This window comes from Puma concolor, chromosome B2 (genome assembly GCF_028749965.1).
Source record: "Puma concolor isolate L17-30 chromosome B2, mPumCon1.1.hap2, whole genome shotgun sequence".
NCBI classification, from domain to species: Eukaryota; Metazoa; Chordata; class Mammalia; order Carnivora; family Felidae; genus Puma; species Puma concolor.
Window position 1 is genome coordinate 91,192,328 of NC_141671.1, and position 17,879 is coordinate 91,210,206.

The window sequence follows — 17,879 nt, forward strand, 5'->3', positions numbered from 1 at the left end:
TCCAAACAATGTAGTTACAGTTACCAGGCTTACACTACAATATGTGCTCAAATTTTACTTATGTAACTATTGCATAAAATAATAAAAATTGCTCATTTGCAAGGTGCCTGGATGGTTCAGTCAATTGAGCATCTGACTGACTCTTGATTTCAGCTCAGGTCATGATCTGACTGGTGGGATCGAGCCCTGTGTCAGTTCCATGCTGAGCATGGAGCCTGCTTAAGGTTCATTCTCTCTCTTTCTCTCTCTCTCTCTCTCTGCCCCACTCCCCTGCTCACTCTTTCTCTCTAAATTAAAAAAAAAAAAAACTGAAATGTCAAGGAATTTTTACTGACATTGCTATTTAATTTTTACGTGTTATAAAATATATTGTAACTTTAAGGTACAAAAAGGAAATGTAAAGAAAAACCACATAATGGCAGTGAATTTGGAGTAAAGAGGACAGCTCACCATAAACTAGTTCTACTTGCTTTCATCAGAAATAACTAAAACCACTTACTTGAGCATCTACTACGTTGTAAATGCTTTACATGCATGTTCTAATTCCTCACAACAACCAAAATGTATTATCATTTTAAAAATAAATAGTTTTAGGGGCGCCTGGGTGGCTCACACAGTTAGGCATCTGACTTCGGCTTAGGTCATGATCTCATGGCTCATGCATTCAAGCCCCACATCGGGATCTGTGGTGACAGCTCAGAACCTGGAGCCTGCTTCCAAGTCTATGTCTCCCTCTCTCTCTGCCCCTCCACTGCTTACCCTCTGTCTCTCAAAAATGAATAAAAGTTAAAAAAAATTGGGGCGCCTGGGTGGCGCAGTCGGTTAAGCGTCCGACTTCAGCCAGGTCACGATCTCGCGGTCCGTGAGTTCGAGCCCCGCGTCAGGCTCTGGGCTGATGGCTCGGAGCCTGGAGCCTGTTTCCGATTCTGTGTCTCCCTCTCTCTCTGCCCCTCCCCCGTTCATGCTCTGTCTCTCTCTGTCCCAAAAATAAATAAAAATGTTGAAAAAAATTTTTTTTAAAAAAGGAAAATAATTTTACAGACTCCCCAAATGTGACTTAAGTTATTTTCATTATAATATAAATCCAACATTCCACTCACAAAACCCAATAAATTGATCACCCTTATAACTCTATTTACCTATGAAAGCAAAATTACACAATTAAGCATAAAAAATTATAAAATCAATAAAGTTAAAACTAACAATATTATGCTAGGTAAGGTGTTTTTTCCCCCCTGAAATTACATCACGATTCACACCATCTTTATGGTCCTAAGAGCTATAACACAAGTTCTGACATAGACTCACTTGAAATGAGCCTATTCTACCAGGTACCACTCAATTCCCCCTCCACCTTCCTCTATTCCTATGGTCCTGGAACCGGGCTCCCCAGACCAGCAGCACTGGCAATACCTAGGAACTTGTTAGAAGTGTAAATTCTTAGGTGCTACCCAAGAACTACGAAAGCAGAATCTTTAGGCCTGGGACCCAGCAATCTATTTCAACAAGACCTTCCTGGTGATTCCGATGCACCCCATAGTTTGAGACCACTGCTCTGTTCAGATTACAGAGAAATATCTGCTGAGCTGCCACATATGGCAGCCTCTTCCTCTCCCTTGGCTCCACTGCATCGTTTACATAGGACATCGCCTCTGTGCCTTCCTCATTCTCCCCAGTGTTGTTACTTGGGGCCAACAACAGCAAAAACACAGATGGGGCAAGCACCTGACCCGTGCCCTGGATTAAAAAAGGTGATTAACTCTTCTATAAGCCGAAACATCCTTGTATTACCTTTAGGTCCCTGAAATGAAAACACAAAGTTAAAACAGTTTTGTGTTAAAGAAAACTTGAAAACTTCCGGAAATTCATTCAAGGAGAACTTGAAAACTTTTGTAGGAGTCTGAAGATTCCAATTAGAAGATTTTTGTTGCAAAACATATAAAAAGCTTTTCAATACAGTATCCATTTATGCCACTGTAGTAGTGTGTTATGCTGGTAAGAAACCAGGGAATCAAAACACTTGTTTTAGTGCCTGGATTTTTACTTTGTAACCAGAAAAAAGTAAATGATACTTGGTACAACATGAGTATCATTTTTATGCAACGTGGGGGAACTGGATTTGGTTCCCAGCAGGGTTAAGTAGTAAAATCACTGGAGTTTCTACAAACTACATATGCCCAGGCTTTCCCTTTCCCTTCAGGGAATCACCAAACCACTTGACCGCCTGAAGTACCTTCCTTCTCAAGAACTCTAGAATTCTGTATTAGCAAGTTCATTATGAAAAATCAGCTAGGAAGGATGTTTCTTTACCCTACCAAGAAAATGCTAAAGAAAAGTAAAGGGATGACTAAATTTTTTCTTATTTAAATTTTATATTCATGGGTAATGTTAATTTTCTTACAGTATTCTAAAGATTGTGTTCAGGCTAAAAAGCATCAGCTGGTACAACAACTTTAAATATTTTACCTTGTAAAGCTTGGAGAGAAGATATTTTTTGTAGTGGACACAAGTAGTGACAAAAATCTAACTTACCATATAATCCATGTGCTCAGACTAATTGTAATACAATGAGATTCTGTTCTCTGATTCTTGTAGTGCTTCACTGAATGATGGCTTTCTGAGTTTCTACCGCATCCCTAAAGATGAACAGAATGCTATTTGTACAATTTACATTTACGTTTCTTTCAAATTAATCAAAACCTAAATCATACTCAAACGTATACTGAAAAAGTTTTGTTTTTAATTTCAAGCAGGAAGGACAAGTTTCAGAAAGGAATATAGATTCTCATTAAATTTAATTTCTTGCAAAGAGGCTAACTTGCTTTTTGTTATATAGTATTTACCGGAAACAATCATGATGCAAGTGAATTTCCCTATTATTTAAAAATGCATACACTCTCTGCCTTTTACACAGTGGGGCATCAAGCATCCCCGCAGACCAGTGCCCGCTCCTATACACACATTTTCTAGTACTGTCCACACCTCCACCCAAACCCACGACAACTCATGGGACTCAGGCCAAAATGATAGTAATTTCCCTCACCAGGCAAGTAAAGAAATAAGATCCAATTCTGGTCAATGAGACATGAGGGGCAGTCTGCTGGATGTTTCTGGCAAAGTTTTATATATTAAAAAACAAAACAAACAGGAAAGGGATATCTTTTTTGCCCTTTTTGGCCTTTGGGGATTGCTGTGTGATACATAACACATGAAACATCTTTGGCCATAAAAAGTCATGAAATTGAGATTGACACAGAAGAAAAATGGAAGAAATCTCAGTTTTCAGTGCTCTTTCCATTGAATTAACTAACCCTGAAGTGGTCCTCTTATGGACTGTCTATGAGAGATAATAAGGAATTCTCTTATTTTAGTAAAATTATATACATCTTAAATATGTTATTCAAAAATTATTAATGATAGGGGCACCTAGGTGACTTCAGCTTAAGTCATGATCTCATGGTTTGTGAGTTTGAGCCCCACATTAGGCTCTCTGTTGTCAGCACGGAGCCTGCTTCAGATCCTCTGACTCTCTCTCTCTGCCCCTCCCCCACTTGTTCTCGTTTTCTCTCTCTCTCTCTCTCAAAAATAAACAAACATTTAAAAAATTATTACAGGGGCACCTGGGTGGCTCGGTCTGTTAAATGTCCGACTTCGGCTCAGGTCATGATCTCACGGTTTGTGGGTTTGAGCCCCGCGTCAGGCTCTGTGCGGACAGCTCAGAGCCTGGAGCCTGCTTTGGATTCTGTGTGTGTGTGTGTGTGTGTGTGTGTGTGTGTGTGTGTCTCTCTCTGCCCCTCACATGCTTGCACTCTGTCTCTGTCTCTCAAAATAAATAAATGTTAAAAAATAATAATAAATAAAAAATTATTACAGTATTTATTAATAGCTTCTAAGCTGTTAAGATCTGTTTTAATGGTTTGTTTATTTATTTATTTATTTATTTATTTATTTATTTATTTATTTATTTATTTATTTTTGAGAGACACAGAGACAGAATGTGAGTGGGTTAGGGGCAGAGAGAGAGGGAGACACAGAATCCGAAGCAGGCTCCAGGCTCTGAGCTGTCAGCACAGAGCCTGACGCGGGGCTCGAACTCACGAGCTATGAGATCATGACCTGAGCCGAAGTCGGCCGCTCAACTGACTGAGCCACCTGGGTGCCCCAAGATAATGTTTTTTTTTTTTTTTAAGAATCATTTCATAGAAAAAAATTAATTTAGAAAGATGTAAAAAAAGCTTGGATTCATTTCATAAGTAAATACAAACAGGTAAAGACAGGTCCAGGACTGAGAACTACTGTGAGTACGTTGGCTTCCCTTTCAAAGTATTTCTAAATCACACATGATCACTTTCTGAAGGTAACATACCTTTTACTTTACCTTAACAAAGTTTCTAAGTTCAGCCTTGGAAAGGTCTATCCAAACATGGAATAAACTTATCTTAAGTTCTAAACATTACCAATAGTCCAACTCATAATAAGCATTTAATAAAAATATTTAAGACTAAAGTCACAGATAAAAATCACTTTTCTCACCTGAAAACCACACTTGAGGCACAACCAAATGTCAGAGGAAAGTACTGGCTGCCCATCACAGAATCTTCTTTCCCTTAAACAGTCGGAGCAAACTGACCACACATTCTCAGCTATTGCTTTCTTCACATGATTCACACTGATGGCAAGATTTACATGTGGGCAAGTGAAACCTACTGAATAAGACATAACAAAATCTGAACAGTTTCTTTGCTAAACCAAAGTGCTATCATCATTTAGCAAAAATCAATAGCATGAAAACACTGTAACTAAAAAGCAAAGAGATTAAAAAAACCAAGTAACTTAAAAGGATACATACTGCATGGCTCCATTTATAAAGCACTTGTGAAATAACATAATTATAGAGTTGGAAAACAGATTTGTGGCTGCCAGGAACTATGGGTGGAGGACAGGTTACCTATTATCAGGTAACACTTGGGATGGTGATGGTACAGCCAGATATCTCAATTGTGGTAGTTACAAAACTACACATGTAATTAGACTGCGTATAGAGTTATACACACTCAAATACACACATATGAGGCCTTGTAGATCTGGTGAAATCAGAAGAAGCTGTAAGGATTGTAGTGACGTCATCTTCCTGGTTTTAATATCATACTGTAGAAATAAGATTAAATCAGGAGAGGTTGGGTGAAGAATGAATGGGACCCCCTTGTGTATTTCTCTGTACCTTCCTATTAATTTAAAATCAGGTCAAAAATAGGGGCGCCCAGGTGGCTCAGTCAGTTAAGTGTCCAACTTCGGCTCAGGTCATGATCTCACGGTTTGTGAGTTCGAGCCCTGCATCGGGCTACGTGCTGACAGCTCACAGCCTGGAGCCTACTTTGGATTCTGTGTCTCCCTCTCTCTCTGCCCCTCCCCCCCTCACACTCTGTCTCTCCATCTCTCAAAAATAAATAAATGTTACAGCGCCTGGGTGGTTCAGTCGGTTGAGCATCCGACTTCGGCTCAGGTCATGATCTCATGGTCTGTGAGTTCGAGCCCTGCATCGGACTCTATGCTGACTGTTCAGAGCCTGGAGCCTGCTTTGGATTCTGTGTGTCCCTCTCTCTCTATCCCTCCCCCACTCATGCTCTGTCTCTCTCTCTCTATCAAAAATAAACATTAAAAAAAAATTTTTAATAAATAAATGTTAAAAAAATAAAGTAAAATTAGGCCAAAAGTAAAAAGTTTAATAAATAAAGGAGATAATTTGCTGAGCAGCTGTGTTAATAAGGATTTTGAATATATTTTCTTCTCATTAAGATACACACATAAAATCTTTCCACAGAGCCTACCTCTGCTCTGATGCTATTTTCATCCCTGTTGGGAGAAAGGAGAGAGAGAAGAACAAACAATGGAATCATTTACAGGTACAAGAATTGTCCTTAATGAATTTTTTTTTAATTTTTTTTTAACGTTTATTTATTTTTGAGACAGATAGAGACAGAGAATGAACAGGGGAGGGGCAGAGAGAGAGGGAGACACAGAATCTGAAACAGGCTCCAGGCTCTGAGCTGCCAGCACAAAGCCCAACGCGGGGCTCGAACTCACGGACCGTGAGATCATGACCTGAGCCGAAGTCGTACGCTTAACCAACCAAACCACCCAGGCGCCCCTTAATGAATATTTTCAAATAGCAAATGACTTTGCATAGCCCTTAATTATCCTTTATGACAGAGTCCCACTGTGTGCACCGTGAGGAGACAAATGGCCAAAATGACCTAATATGTTTTTATTTCTTCAGATAACCATAGTCTTCTTGCAAGGACACAATGACACTTCCATTTCTCCAACTTCAACTATTCCAAACACCAAAACTACAACTATCTGCCAAAACCAAACAATGAAGGAAAGACTGAGTAACTTGAAGAGGGAAACAGGAGTATGTGCATTTCCACTTTCTCCACTTCCCTTCCTAAACGCCCAGCACTCCTTGCCCCTATTAGTTAACTAGAGAGAGGCTAAGCGTTAGTCCCATTCATCCTGAAGGCTAAGAATGTGACTCCTGACAAGTGATCTGTTGTAAAATATAATTTACTTTCAGCAAAAGTAATGTGTAAATCTGATAAAAGATTAAGCCTTCTCATTGTACACCAAGAGCAAGTTACAAGAATAGACACAAAAGGAGTAACTCTGAAGTCCTGTATTTGAAAAGGACACATGCCATTAACGAAAGGGGTGTTCTGGGGAAGACTGATAGATGACCACACAAGAACAGGACCTAGACAGGGTTTACCAAATATCACTGCTTTGAGTTTTTATATTTTAAAATTATAAGTGGAAAAATCATTCCATACACTTTCTATATCATCTCTGGGGTGGCATCTGGCCAGGGGACAACTTAACTAGTCTCTGATTCTATAAATCAGACTTATAAAACTGAAATTGTTAATGAATTCAGAGATAAGTAAATTCATTATAAAAAGGTTCCAGGCCTCTAAATGAATTCTATTAGCTTTTAAATGCCTCAACCATAGGTACTTTTTATAAAGAAATCTGAAAGTTCAAAGTTTTTCTACAAGACTAACCAGTGTTTAAACAGTATTTATAGGGGCATCTGGTGGCTCAGTCAGAGAAGCAGCCAGCTCTTGATTTCCACTCAGGTCATAATCTCATGGTCATGGCTCTGCACGGACAGCATGGAGCCTGCTTCAGATTCTCTCCCTCTCTCTCTGTCCTCCTCCCACTCATACTCACCCTCTCTTTCTCTCTCAAAATAAATAAACATTTAATAAATAAGTAAATAGTATTCATAATCTCTTGTGGGGGGGAAACATAAAATTTTTTTTTTCTGTGCTAATAAGGAGATTTCCTCAGTTTTCTGTAATTTAATTATACAATTGTCTAAATTTGATTTGCCAAACAAGTCCTCTAGGGATTCCTGAGGAAAATCTACAAATGTATTGAAGTCTATCATTGTTCCACATTAACAAATCAGAAACAACAAGTAAAATCTCCATGTTTTTCATCTTAGGTATTAATAAAAACTCCACAAGGAGGTCTTCCAGTTTGTAAATGATGGTCTAAAATCAACACTTTCCCATTCTCTTCCCAGAACCACCCAAGGTCAACAAGAACACAAAACAAAAAAACCAAGTTCATTTTCAGAAAAACCAGGAGACAACTGAGGCCCAGAAATCCCAAATAGGAGTGTATACAGAAGGAAGCAGAGAGAACACTGCAGCTGTAGACTTCACAGAGAATGATGTGTGCTTCACAGACAAGAACAAAACCGAAATCTCTGTGCTGCAACCACACTGGCAGGAGCTCCCCTGTATCCAGTTTTGTTTTGAGAAGCAAAAGGCGGCAACGTCTCATTCACTAAGTGAGAAACAAAAGAACAAGCCATGTTTGCCAGAAATAGTCTTCTCTCTAAGGTAAGGGAGAAGGGATATTTTGGATTCTGAAATAACCCAGGGCGGCATAATCCTGTTGGGTGGGAAGAAGGTTCAATGTGCTCAGACTCAAAACTACAGTTGGTCTCAACAGTGCTTTGGCCTTCCTTCTTACACGAATATTCCAAAACTAAATGGCCCAAGAAAAGTGACCCTACTTCAAAGAATGAAAGAAATGAGAAATCAAAGCCACAAATTCTATGCCAATATAATAAAAAGGAAAAACAAGTGGCACAGAAATAATTGCCATGAAATAAAAATACAAAACAGAAGCAAAATGCTCCAGCACAAGGTGGCAAAACAGTAGGAAGTGACCAGCAGGGTTCAGGAAAGAAATGGAAGAAAAAAAAATAAACCACAAAAATGACGGCAAAAGTAAAAAGGGCATAAGGTGAAACAGACACTGCAGAAAACACTGTAAAGATAAACATGAAAACAGCAAGCAAAATGAAAAGGAAACAGGAGTTTTAGAAGATTTGAGGAAAAAGAAACTAGAAGACAGGCAAGGAAGAGTTAACATAAGAATACTCAAAATCCCTGAAAAAAAATCATATCCACAGAATAAAACAAATGCTTAAAGATATAATTTAGTCTTCCCTCAATATAGCAATCTAGCTGTCCTCAAACACTTTCCAAGTTAAAACCACGTAAACAGGAAATAAAAGGGGTGTCTGGGGGGCTCAGTCAGATGAGCGTCTGACTTTGGCTCAGGTCATGATCTCACAGCTCGTGAGTTTGAGCCCCACATCGGGCTCTGTGCTGACAGCTCAGAGCCTGGAGCCTGCTTCAGATTCTGTGTCTCCCTCTCTCTGCCCTCCCCTGCTTGCACTCTGTCTCTCTCTCTCTCTCTCTCTCTCTCTCCCAAAAGTAAATAAACATTAAAAAAAAAAAAAGAAAGAAAGAAAATTTTAAACAACTTTTTCAATGGAGAGCTGAACTAGTAAGAAAGTATGAATCCTCAGAGGCCAAAACGGAGGTCATGAAGCTGAAGAGAAAACCAAGTCCAAGGCGAGCAACTCCCAGAGACGCCTCCCGGCCTTGAAGGCTTGGTTTTAACAGGCCATGAAGAACGGGAAACAAAAAGATGCCAATTCTAGGTTACTTTATAAACTAAACAAAAATGTCAATAAAAAAATCAACAGGATGTTCTGGAACTAGACAAGCTGATTTTAAAGTTCATGTAGAAAATAGTGAAAATAGGGACCCCTGGGGGGCTCAGTCAGTTAAGCGTCTGACTTCGGCTCAGGTCATGATCTCACGACTCTTGAGTTTGAGCCCTGTGTCGGGCTCTGTGCTGACAGCTCGGTGCCTGGAGCCTGCTTCGCATTCTGTGTCTCCCTCCCTCTCTCTGCTCCTGCCCCACTCATGCTCTGCCTCTCAGTCTCTCAAAATAAATACATGTTAAAAAAAAATTTTTTTTTAAAAGAAAGAAAATAGTGAAAATAAAGGGCAAAGGATTTAATTAAAAACAAATATGGTTATTTTCCGCAACACTATTAAGGATGCCAGATATCACAATTTACCAGCAATGTCGTCTGAAGAGTCTTCATCACGAGGTATAGCAGGCCTTTTACTTCTTTTTGCTTTCTCGGGTAAAGCTTTGGAAGGTTCTTTCACCCGCATCTGTTAGTTACTGAAAAGATGGGGGGGGGGGGGATGAACATACTTTAATCCTCAAAATGAAAATTTTAGCTACTGTACCTTATGTATATTAAAACTGAAATGACTTCTATTTTAGTTGGGCCTAGGAAATCAACAGAGGGAGAAGAAAACATCAGGTGAAACCAAAGAAATCTTTATTAAACCAATATACAAATGCACATGACATTTGACTTTTACCAACTACTCCCTGGAAAAATGATGCTCAGGTGAATGAAAAAACTAAAGTTCTGATCAAGGAAGTAAGTGCTGCTTCTAGACCATGTGCTCCCCTTGCCATTTTCCCATCCCAGTAGCTAGGAAATAGTAAAAGCTGGAAAAGCACAGACCAGGGATGGAAACCATGTGCCAGCCCTACCTGCACTATATGACCTAGCACTGAAGTGAGAGAGAAATAAATTGTTTAACGCTACTGCATTTTTTTTCTCCACTTTTTTATCATGAAAAAATTTACACTTCCACAAAAGTTAAAAGAACAATATAATAAGCACCCATATATTTACTATCTAGATTCCACCCGGAGAACATTTTGCCATATTTGTTTTATCTAAACATCAGCGTGTATAGAGAGAGACATATATACACGTATGTGGTATGTTTGTTTTTGCTCAACTATTTTAAAGGAAGTTGCAAAGAACATGTCTCTTTTAAGAACATTTTTCCATATAATCTCATCATCATCACATCTAAGAAAATGAACAGTAATCCCCTATTCTGATATTCCACCATATTCTAACCTCTTCAGCTGAAGCATCTTCCATACTGTTTTTTTTTTTTTTAAATCAATCAATATTCAGTCAAGATTTGCACTCTGTATTGGTTCTGTCCTGTTGATTGTTAGTATCTTTTAATCTACAACTGTTCTTCCCATCTTATACTTTCCTAAACACTAGCTTTTTTAAGAGATCAGGGCAGTGCATATGAGCCACCTTAAAGATGTTGTTAAAATGAGGATTTCGATTCAACAAGTCTGGTACAGGACCTGAGGTTTTGCCTAACAAACTCTCAGTTGGAAGGATTGCTGGGAGTCCATTGCTACACTTTCAATAGCAACATCGTATAAAGTACCACACTTAATTTGTCTCTTCATGGTGTCACTTACCTCTGTCCCTTACATTTCTTAAAACCCCAAAGTTAATTCTAAAAATTTTAGATAAAAAGAAGCATTTTTTAAAACCACTGTACTTGGAGTCTCTGTTAAAGTAGCTTAGCCTAAATGCTACCTAATATCTGTTCCATGGCTAAGCTATACTGTAATTTTCATAACTGTTTCCTTGCTTTTATTGATCAAGGTGGAAGAATCTTTCAACTCAATAATAAATTCTGAATCTTGATTCAGTTCTACCATATTCCACAAAAGGGAGTTTTGGGGTTTACCATTTTAAGAGCCATTTCTTCAACTCCAGGGGTCATCACTCTTGACATGAGTTGCAACAAATCATGGCCTTCAGGGTTGGAGATCTACAAAGCCTCTGAGTTCCCTGACCATTTCTTTTCTTTTTCTTCCAACTAGTCTCCACACCCAACATGGGGCTTCATGATCGTGAGTTGAAGAGTCAGATGCTCTACTGACAGAGCAAGCCACGAATCCCGACCATTTCATTTCTGACTGCCTTTTCCCTCCAAACTTCCTCATCCACTTACCCCTACAGTTCCACCTTGCAAAATCACTAATTCAGGTATTCCCTTCCCTAATCACAACTGAAGTTCCTCCAGCTTGCCTGATCAGCCACTCCTTATTCACTTTTAATGCGCAGGTTGACAAGAGGCTGCCTCTCACCAAGCACTTCCATGATCACTACAGCAAGGCACAGAGATGGGGAAGTGGCAAATGGAGTGCTGGCTCTTAAAGCTTCAGAGAGGGGCACCTGGGTGGCTGGATCGGTGGGTTAAACATCTGACTTCAGCTCAGGTCATGATCTCATGGCTCATGAGTTTGAGCCCCGCGTAGGGCTCCGTGCTGGTAGCTCGGAGCCTGAAGCCTGCTTCAGATTGTGTCTTTCTCTCTCTGCCCCTCCCCCACTTGTGCTGTCTGTCTGTCTCTCTCTCTCTCTCTCTCTCTCTCTCTCTCTCAAAAATAAATAAACATTAAAAAAAAAAAGCTTCACTGGGAAATGACATATGTCACATCTGGTCATATTTTACCAGCACAAGCAAGTCATAGGGCCACGTTTAACTTCAAGTAGACATGGGGCATATGGGGGTGGGAGGTGGACGTGTACAAAGAGTGCAACCTTACTTACCATGTACATAGGAAGAACAAAGTATGAAAGCACAGCCTTAAGGACTACCGTATCACTCCTCTAACACAAATTCAAACCTAAATGAACCCAGTTAACTACTTTCTCCACGTCTCCATCCAAACAGGCTGGAGAAAATCTTGTAAGAAAGCAGACTGGGTTGCTAAATTCATAACACAGTCTCAATCTCAAATGGATTAAGACATGCCATTAACCACTACACTTTCCGGAAAACTTACTTACCTACTCCTCACACAGTCATCTGAAACCTTTCTCACTCTCCCAAACCTCTCACTCCTCCATCTACTTACTTCTCAAAATAGTATCTAGTCTTCTACTTAACTAAGGGGGAAAAAAAGACAATCAGATGGCAAATCTGAACTTTCCACCCCCAAGCCTACAGTTACCTCCAAATATTTCAACTTGATGTCCTCAAAATATAGGCATAAGTAATAGAATCTAGGAAAAATGGCCATGAGAGACTTGTCACACCTTTTCCCCAACTGCACAGATAAACTCTAGATAGGCAATGGCACATAATGCTGGCAGAACAACAAAAAAATCAGGTGTTTGACCTATAATCTGCAAAAGGTCTGTAAAAGACACTCAAACTTGGCAAGTAGAGTTAAGTTCCAGTGATTTTTCTGACATATGGAATATATCTAAACAGAATTACTTCTGGACAGCAACCCACTATTTAGCAATCACTTATCTGGGTAGCTTTCCTTTTCAGTCCCCTTTAAGGCAAAAAGAAATAAAATTAAAGTTCAATTACTAGACCTTCAAGTTCTTTCTACCACCAATATTGGATCTGGGGAGTTCCAAGCCCACCCTCACATTTGGGGATTCACTTGAAGGACTCACAGGACTCAGCATGTAGTTGTACTCATAACTAATTTTTATTACAGCAATGTCGTATGGCCTACAGCCTGGATCATAATGCAAAAAGACACAAGTGAAGTTTGCAGGAATCCACGTGCAGGCTTATGTTCTCTCCCTCCCCGAAAGGGTCAAACAGAGCACTCTTTACCCCAAAAAGGAAAATCTAGCAATGTCTGTGCAATGTTTCTGTCAGGGAACCCATAACAGACTCACAGGCCAGGGGGGTTTTATGGGGGCTGGTAACTCTGGCTTAACTACATAGTTCTCTCCCAGATGCCAAACAAGTTGTAGCCTTGCAAAGCGGACCTTTCTAAGGATAGCAGCCTCAGGGCCGGTGTGTTAACTCTTTTCAGCACAAATAAGCTCTGGCCATTTTTCTCACGTGGTTTCTCAAACAAAACTTTTCAGTTTTCAACTTCACTATTACTCTAACATCTGTCTTTTCTCTGCTGTAGGCTGTGCAACTAAGTTATTTAGAGATGTCTGCATTTTTTTATAAAAAGATGCTATACAAACAAAAGCCCATATTCTCAAAGAAAAAACAAAAAGAAAAAAATCATTTTTCCCTACCCTTGGACTCTCTCTCGGGCAGTTGTTTTCAGCGTGGGAAGGACACACTGTCCTTTTAGTTATCAGGCTCCAAAACATGAACAGCACGTGCATACTTTTGCTGTGCATCAGGCTCGGCTCTAAGCACTTCAAAGATGCTATCACACTTGATTCTCAACAACCACCTTTTGAGAGAGGTTACTATTACTTCCCTCATTTTACCCTTGAGGAAACAGACACACAGAAGTTAAGTGACTTGCAGAGGTCCGGGAGCCAGCGAATGGTGGAGACTCGGACCCCAGCAGCTCGTCTCCAGGGCTCCTAATACTCTGCGATGCTTCCAAAACCCCGCGGTGAGCCTTGCTTCCTCCGGTTCCTACCCAAAGCATCCCAACTTTCTCAAGACAAAACGCGTAGTGAGGCGAGAGCGCGGGAGGGAGGCGGGAAAAGGGTGTCGGGCCGAGCCTCGGTCGCGATCCCGCGGAGACGCGGGCCCCTCCCCGCGGCCCCCCTCCCGCCCAAACAACCCCGGCTCCTCCAGCCGCCGCCCAGCCGGGCCGCACTCACGCGGCCCTCGGCGACCGCCTGGAACCACCCCCCCCCGCCCCGGGATCGCGAAGTGGGGAGGGGTGGAGGCGCAGGATGCCTCTCTCCCGGGCCCGTCCTGCCACAAGAGGCTGGAGGCGAGGAAGCGACGACCGAGATACTGCGGCAACCCCAGCGCCGCAGTCCGGACTCACCACGCCGGGCCGAGACGCCGCGTCTACAACCTCAAGAGACTGCGCCTGCGCAGCCGACCTCCCCGCCGGCAGGGGCGTGGCCTCGTGCGTCCGCCCCACAGCCGGGCGGGTTCCAGGCCGCGCTTCTGGCGGTCGGGCATCGGGAGTGGGGCGTGGACAGGGCGGGGTCGGCTCGCGTCGCGCCTGCGTTCTCTAAGTCTGCAGAGTGCTACAGGCCAGGCTAATCTTAGACTAATAGCAACTGGCTCCTTGCTGCGTCCCGAGTGTCCGGGAGTGCGCCCCTCAGGCCTTCCCCGAGTCGGGGACTTAGGTCCCACTTGTTGCTGAGGGCCTAACGGGATAACCTCCGACTTCCCTCCATCACCCTCTTCTGTACGATAAAGTCACATCTAACATTTGTCATATGTTACCTTGCATTTTTTCATTATTTTTGGCTTACCTGTCGTTACTTACTACACAGAAATTTTCTTGACCTACACCTATACTTCTTCGAAGCTCGATTATCCGTTAAAGTGGTCTGGACGTTGCATCTGTTTAGTTAAAAGTAGTTGGTTTGAAAATATTTTGTCCGAATGATAATGCAAACATCAACACTAGTTATGGGTAAGCTCTACAAGCTTTGTAATCTCCCACAACTCTTCAGCCAGGAGACAGGTGTGGCCTTAGGGATAGAACCTTGGATTAAGTGTCAAAAGATACCAGAGATAAGCCGAAAAATTTTTGATTTTCCCTTAAAAACTCTCATTCATTTCTTACGAAATAGCATTATTTCTATGTAAAGAACTTGGCAAGGAAAGTTACTAGATGTTTTACATTGTATGTATGGAAACCTCTCATTCAACAAATATAACTATAAATCTGCCGGTTACTGTGCTAGGTATAGGTATACGTAATCATGTTTTGGAATAGGGGAAAAAATATTCTTTAGGGAATATTTGCTTTAGAGAAAAAAAATATTCCTCAAGTAAGAATAGGTCATATTGTTGTGTAATTGTGAAGTCAAAATTGTCTACACTCAAACATTTTTATTTATTTTAACTTCATATTTAAAACAGAACATGGAGAGGGGCGCCTGGGTGGCTCAGTCGGTTAAGCCTTCCGACTTCGGCTCAGGTCACGATCTCACGGTCCGCGAGTTCGAGCCCCGCGTCGGGCTCTGGGCTGATAGCTCAGAGCCTGGAGCCTGCTTCCGATCCTATGTTTCCCTCTCTCTCTGCCCCTCCCCCGTTCATGCTGTGTCTCTCTCTGTCTCAAAAATAAATAAACGTTAAAAAAATTTAAAAAAAAAATACAACATGGAGGAAAAAAAGATATGCAAACTTGAGCAAATCTAATTTCCATATCACACTGCAGTAAATGGGATTTTTAAAAATGTATCATATACTGGAATCCAATTTACAGTTTAAAAGGGGGGGACTGAATTAGAACAAGAAATTTAGGAATTATGCAAACACTACGTAATTTTTCTCGGAAATGACAAAATTCCAAAGCTATCTTGATTTCTAACAGTCTATGTTCTATTTTACAACTTGATTTTTTTCACTTGACAGTATGTCTTGGGCATAACCCCACATTAGCCTCATTCTTTTGACTACTTGCTAACAACTCCCGTGAATGGATGTGTCATTTTATCCCCAGATTCCTGTTAAGGTACCTTTATCTTTGCCTACTTGTGCAAATATCTTCAGTAAACTGTTAGCAGTGGAAATGCTGAGTCAACAGATACTCATTTTAAGTTTTGATAGAAACTCTTTCCAAAAAAAGTTGCATGAAAAACAATACATTTCCTAATTCTTCATTTGATTTGTCAAATATGTGGACGCTTGATGTGGACTTAGAAAGAAATGGGGGAAATCCCCTCCTTTCCAAATGCCTTTCACTTGCATTATGCCAAGAAATAAAATGAGTTGAGAATTAATGATTCATATCAACTCAGCAGAACCAACTATTTTTTTCTCCCTTTCATCCCACTTTAAGCCTTCCTAACTCTGAAAGAAGAGCTTGGACACTTGTCCAAGGAATAATGATCAAGACTCTTTTGACAAGACTTTTTGCTATAAGAACTCTTAAATAAACTAAATTTGGCACTGTGCTGGTATTGGAGGAGCTATTCATCTTTTCAGAAAAAAAAAATCCTGCAGAAAAATATTTCTCAAATAATTAGTCATAAACATTGGAAAAAGAATTGTTTAGTAATATGTGCTCTTGCAAAAGCATAAATCAAATTAGATGTGATTTATTGAAACCAAGTACATTGTTTCATTGTTTCCATACCTGTGTTCACACTACCTTTGGTTTATGAAGTATTCAGGACAGCTTAGGAATGTCATGGGGAGTGGGTGAATCTATGATATATAATGACATCTTAGTTCAAAGTTAATCCACAATATAGATTATATAGAAACTATGTCTAAACTCCAAATGATTTGGAAAAACATAATTGTATGTGATGGCACTGGTGTAGAAATTTGAAGTGCTTTTATTAATTATTAAATTATTGAAACTGAATAATTTTAAAGTGCTTAATGAAATTATTCTTAGATACTTTAGTAATACTATTTAGAAATTAATTTTTTAATTTTCCATTGTAAATTAATTTGCAGTTAAGTATAGCTTTCATTATGTTTGGGAACCAAATTGAGAATAATTTAAAAATGAGGTAATGAACCAAGTTGACAATAAATTTAAAAACACGGTCATAATAGGGGCCCCTGGGTGGCTCAGTAGGTTAAGCGTCTGACTTTGGCTCCGATCATCATCTCACAGTTCATGAGTTTGAGCCCCACATCCAGCTCTGTGCTGACAGCTCGGAGCCTGGAACCTGCTTCAGATTCTATGTCTCCCTCTCTCTCTGCCCCTCCCCTGCTCACCCTCTCTCTCTCAAAAATGAATAAATGTTAAAAAAAATTTTTTAAACACAGTGATGATAAATTCTATGTGGGAAGATGCATAACACCCCCTGCCCCCAAAGATGTTCTAGTTCCTAGAACCTGTGTTCATGTTACCTCACAAGGCAAGAGGACTTTGCAAATGTGATTAAATTGAGGATCTTGAGATAGGGAAATTATCCTGGATCATCTGAGTAGCCCCAAAATCATCACAAACGTCTCTTAAAAAAGAGTAAGAGGAAGAGTAGTGGATGTGACAACACAAGCAGAGTCAGAGTTAGAGATTTGAAGATGCTAGCCAGCTGGCTTTGAAGACGGGGAAGGGGACCACTAGCCCAGGAATGCATGCAGCTTCTAGTGGATGAAAAAGGCAAGAAAAGAAATTCTCCCCAAGAGCCTTTGGAAGCAACACAGGTTTGTGGACACCTCAGTTTTAGCCAAGTAAGAGTACTGACATAAAGAACTGTACACAAATTTATATTGTTTGAAGCTGGTAAATTTGTGGTAATTCGTTACAGTGGCAACTGAAAACACATATTACATATTAGTTGGACCTACCTCTGGCAAACTATCGTCAAATACAAATATCAAAGTTGTAGAGGAAAGATGACAGCATGCGATTATCTTAATATTGACATCAGTTGAACCGGCTATTGGATTTAAGAGCAATTCCTAGGAAGGCATCCATGTAGTTTACTTTAAATTAATCTGCAAGAATCCGGATATAAAGTAAGTTGGAAATTTTTACTTTAAATCTTTAAATTTTATCTTTGGTGTATTTTCTACTTTCCACTTTTAAACGTTGTCTCTCCTTTAAAAAAATAATAATCAAGAGACGCCTGGGTGGCTCAGTCGGTTAAACCTCCGACTTGGGCTCAGGTCATGATCTCACGGCTTGGGTGAGCTCTGTGCTGACAGCTCAGAGCCTGGAACCTGCTTGGGATTCTGTGTCTCCCTGTCTCTCTCTCTCTGCCCCTCCTCTGTTCACAGTTG

General features: G+C 40.4%; 1 protein-coding gene across 7 annotated transcripts in view; it reads right to left on the reverse strand.

Moving 5' to 3' along the window:
- The window catches only part of USP45 (ubiquitin specific peptidase 45), a 76,499-nt gene extending 62,409 nt beyond the window's left edge, over window positions 1-14,090 (reverse strand). The window contains exons 1-5 of one of the 7 annotated variants that reach the window (XM_086707482.1): window positions 13,999-14,075; window positions 13,280-13,481; window positions 9,452-9,561; window positions 4,534-4,706; window positions 2,533-2,636 (exon numbers count right to left, since the gene is read on the reverse strand). In XM_086707482.1, the coding sequence (XP_086563608.1) occupies window positions 2,533-2,636; window positions 4,534-4,706; window positions 9,452-9,551 (377 nt within the window). In that variant the 5' untranslated portion in view covers window positions 9,552-9,561; window positions 13,280-13,481; window positions 13,999-14,075. The other 6 variants (XM_086707486.1, XM_086707484.1, XM_086707483.1 and 3 more) reach the window with 6 other exon arrangements.
- Window positions 14,091-17,879: the final 3,789 nt, after the last annotated feature.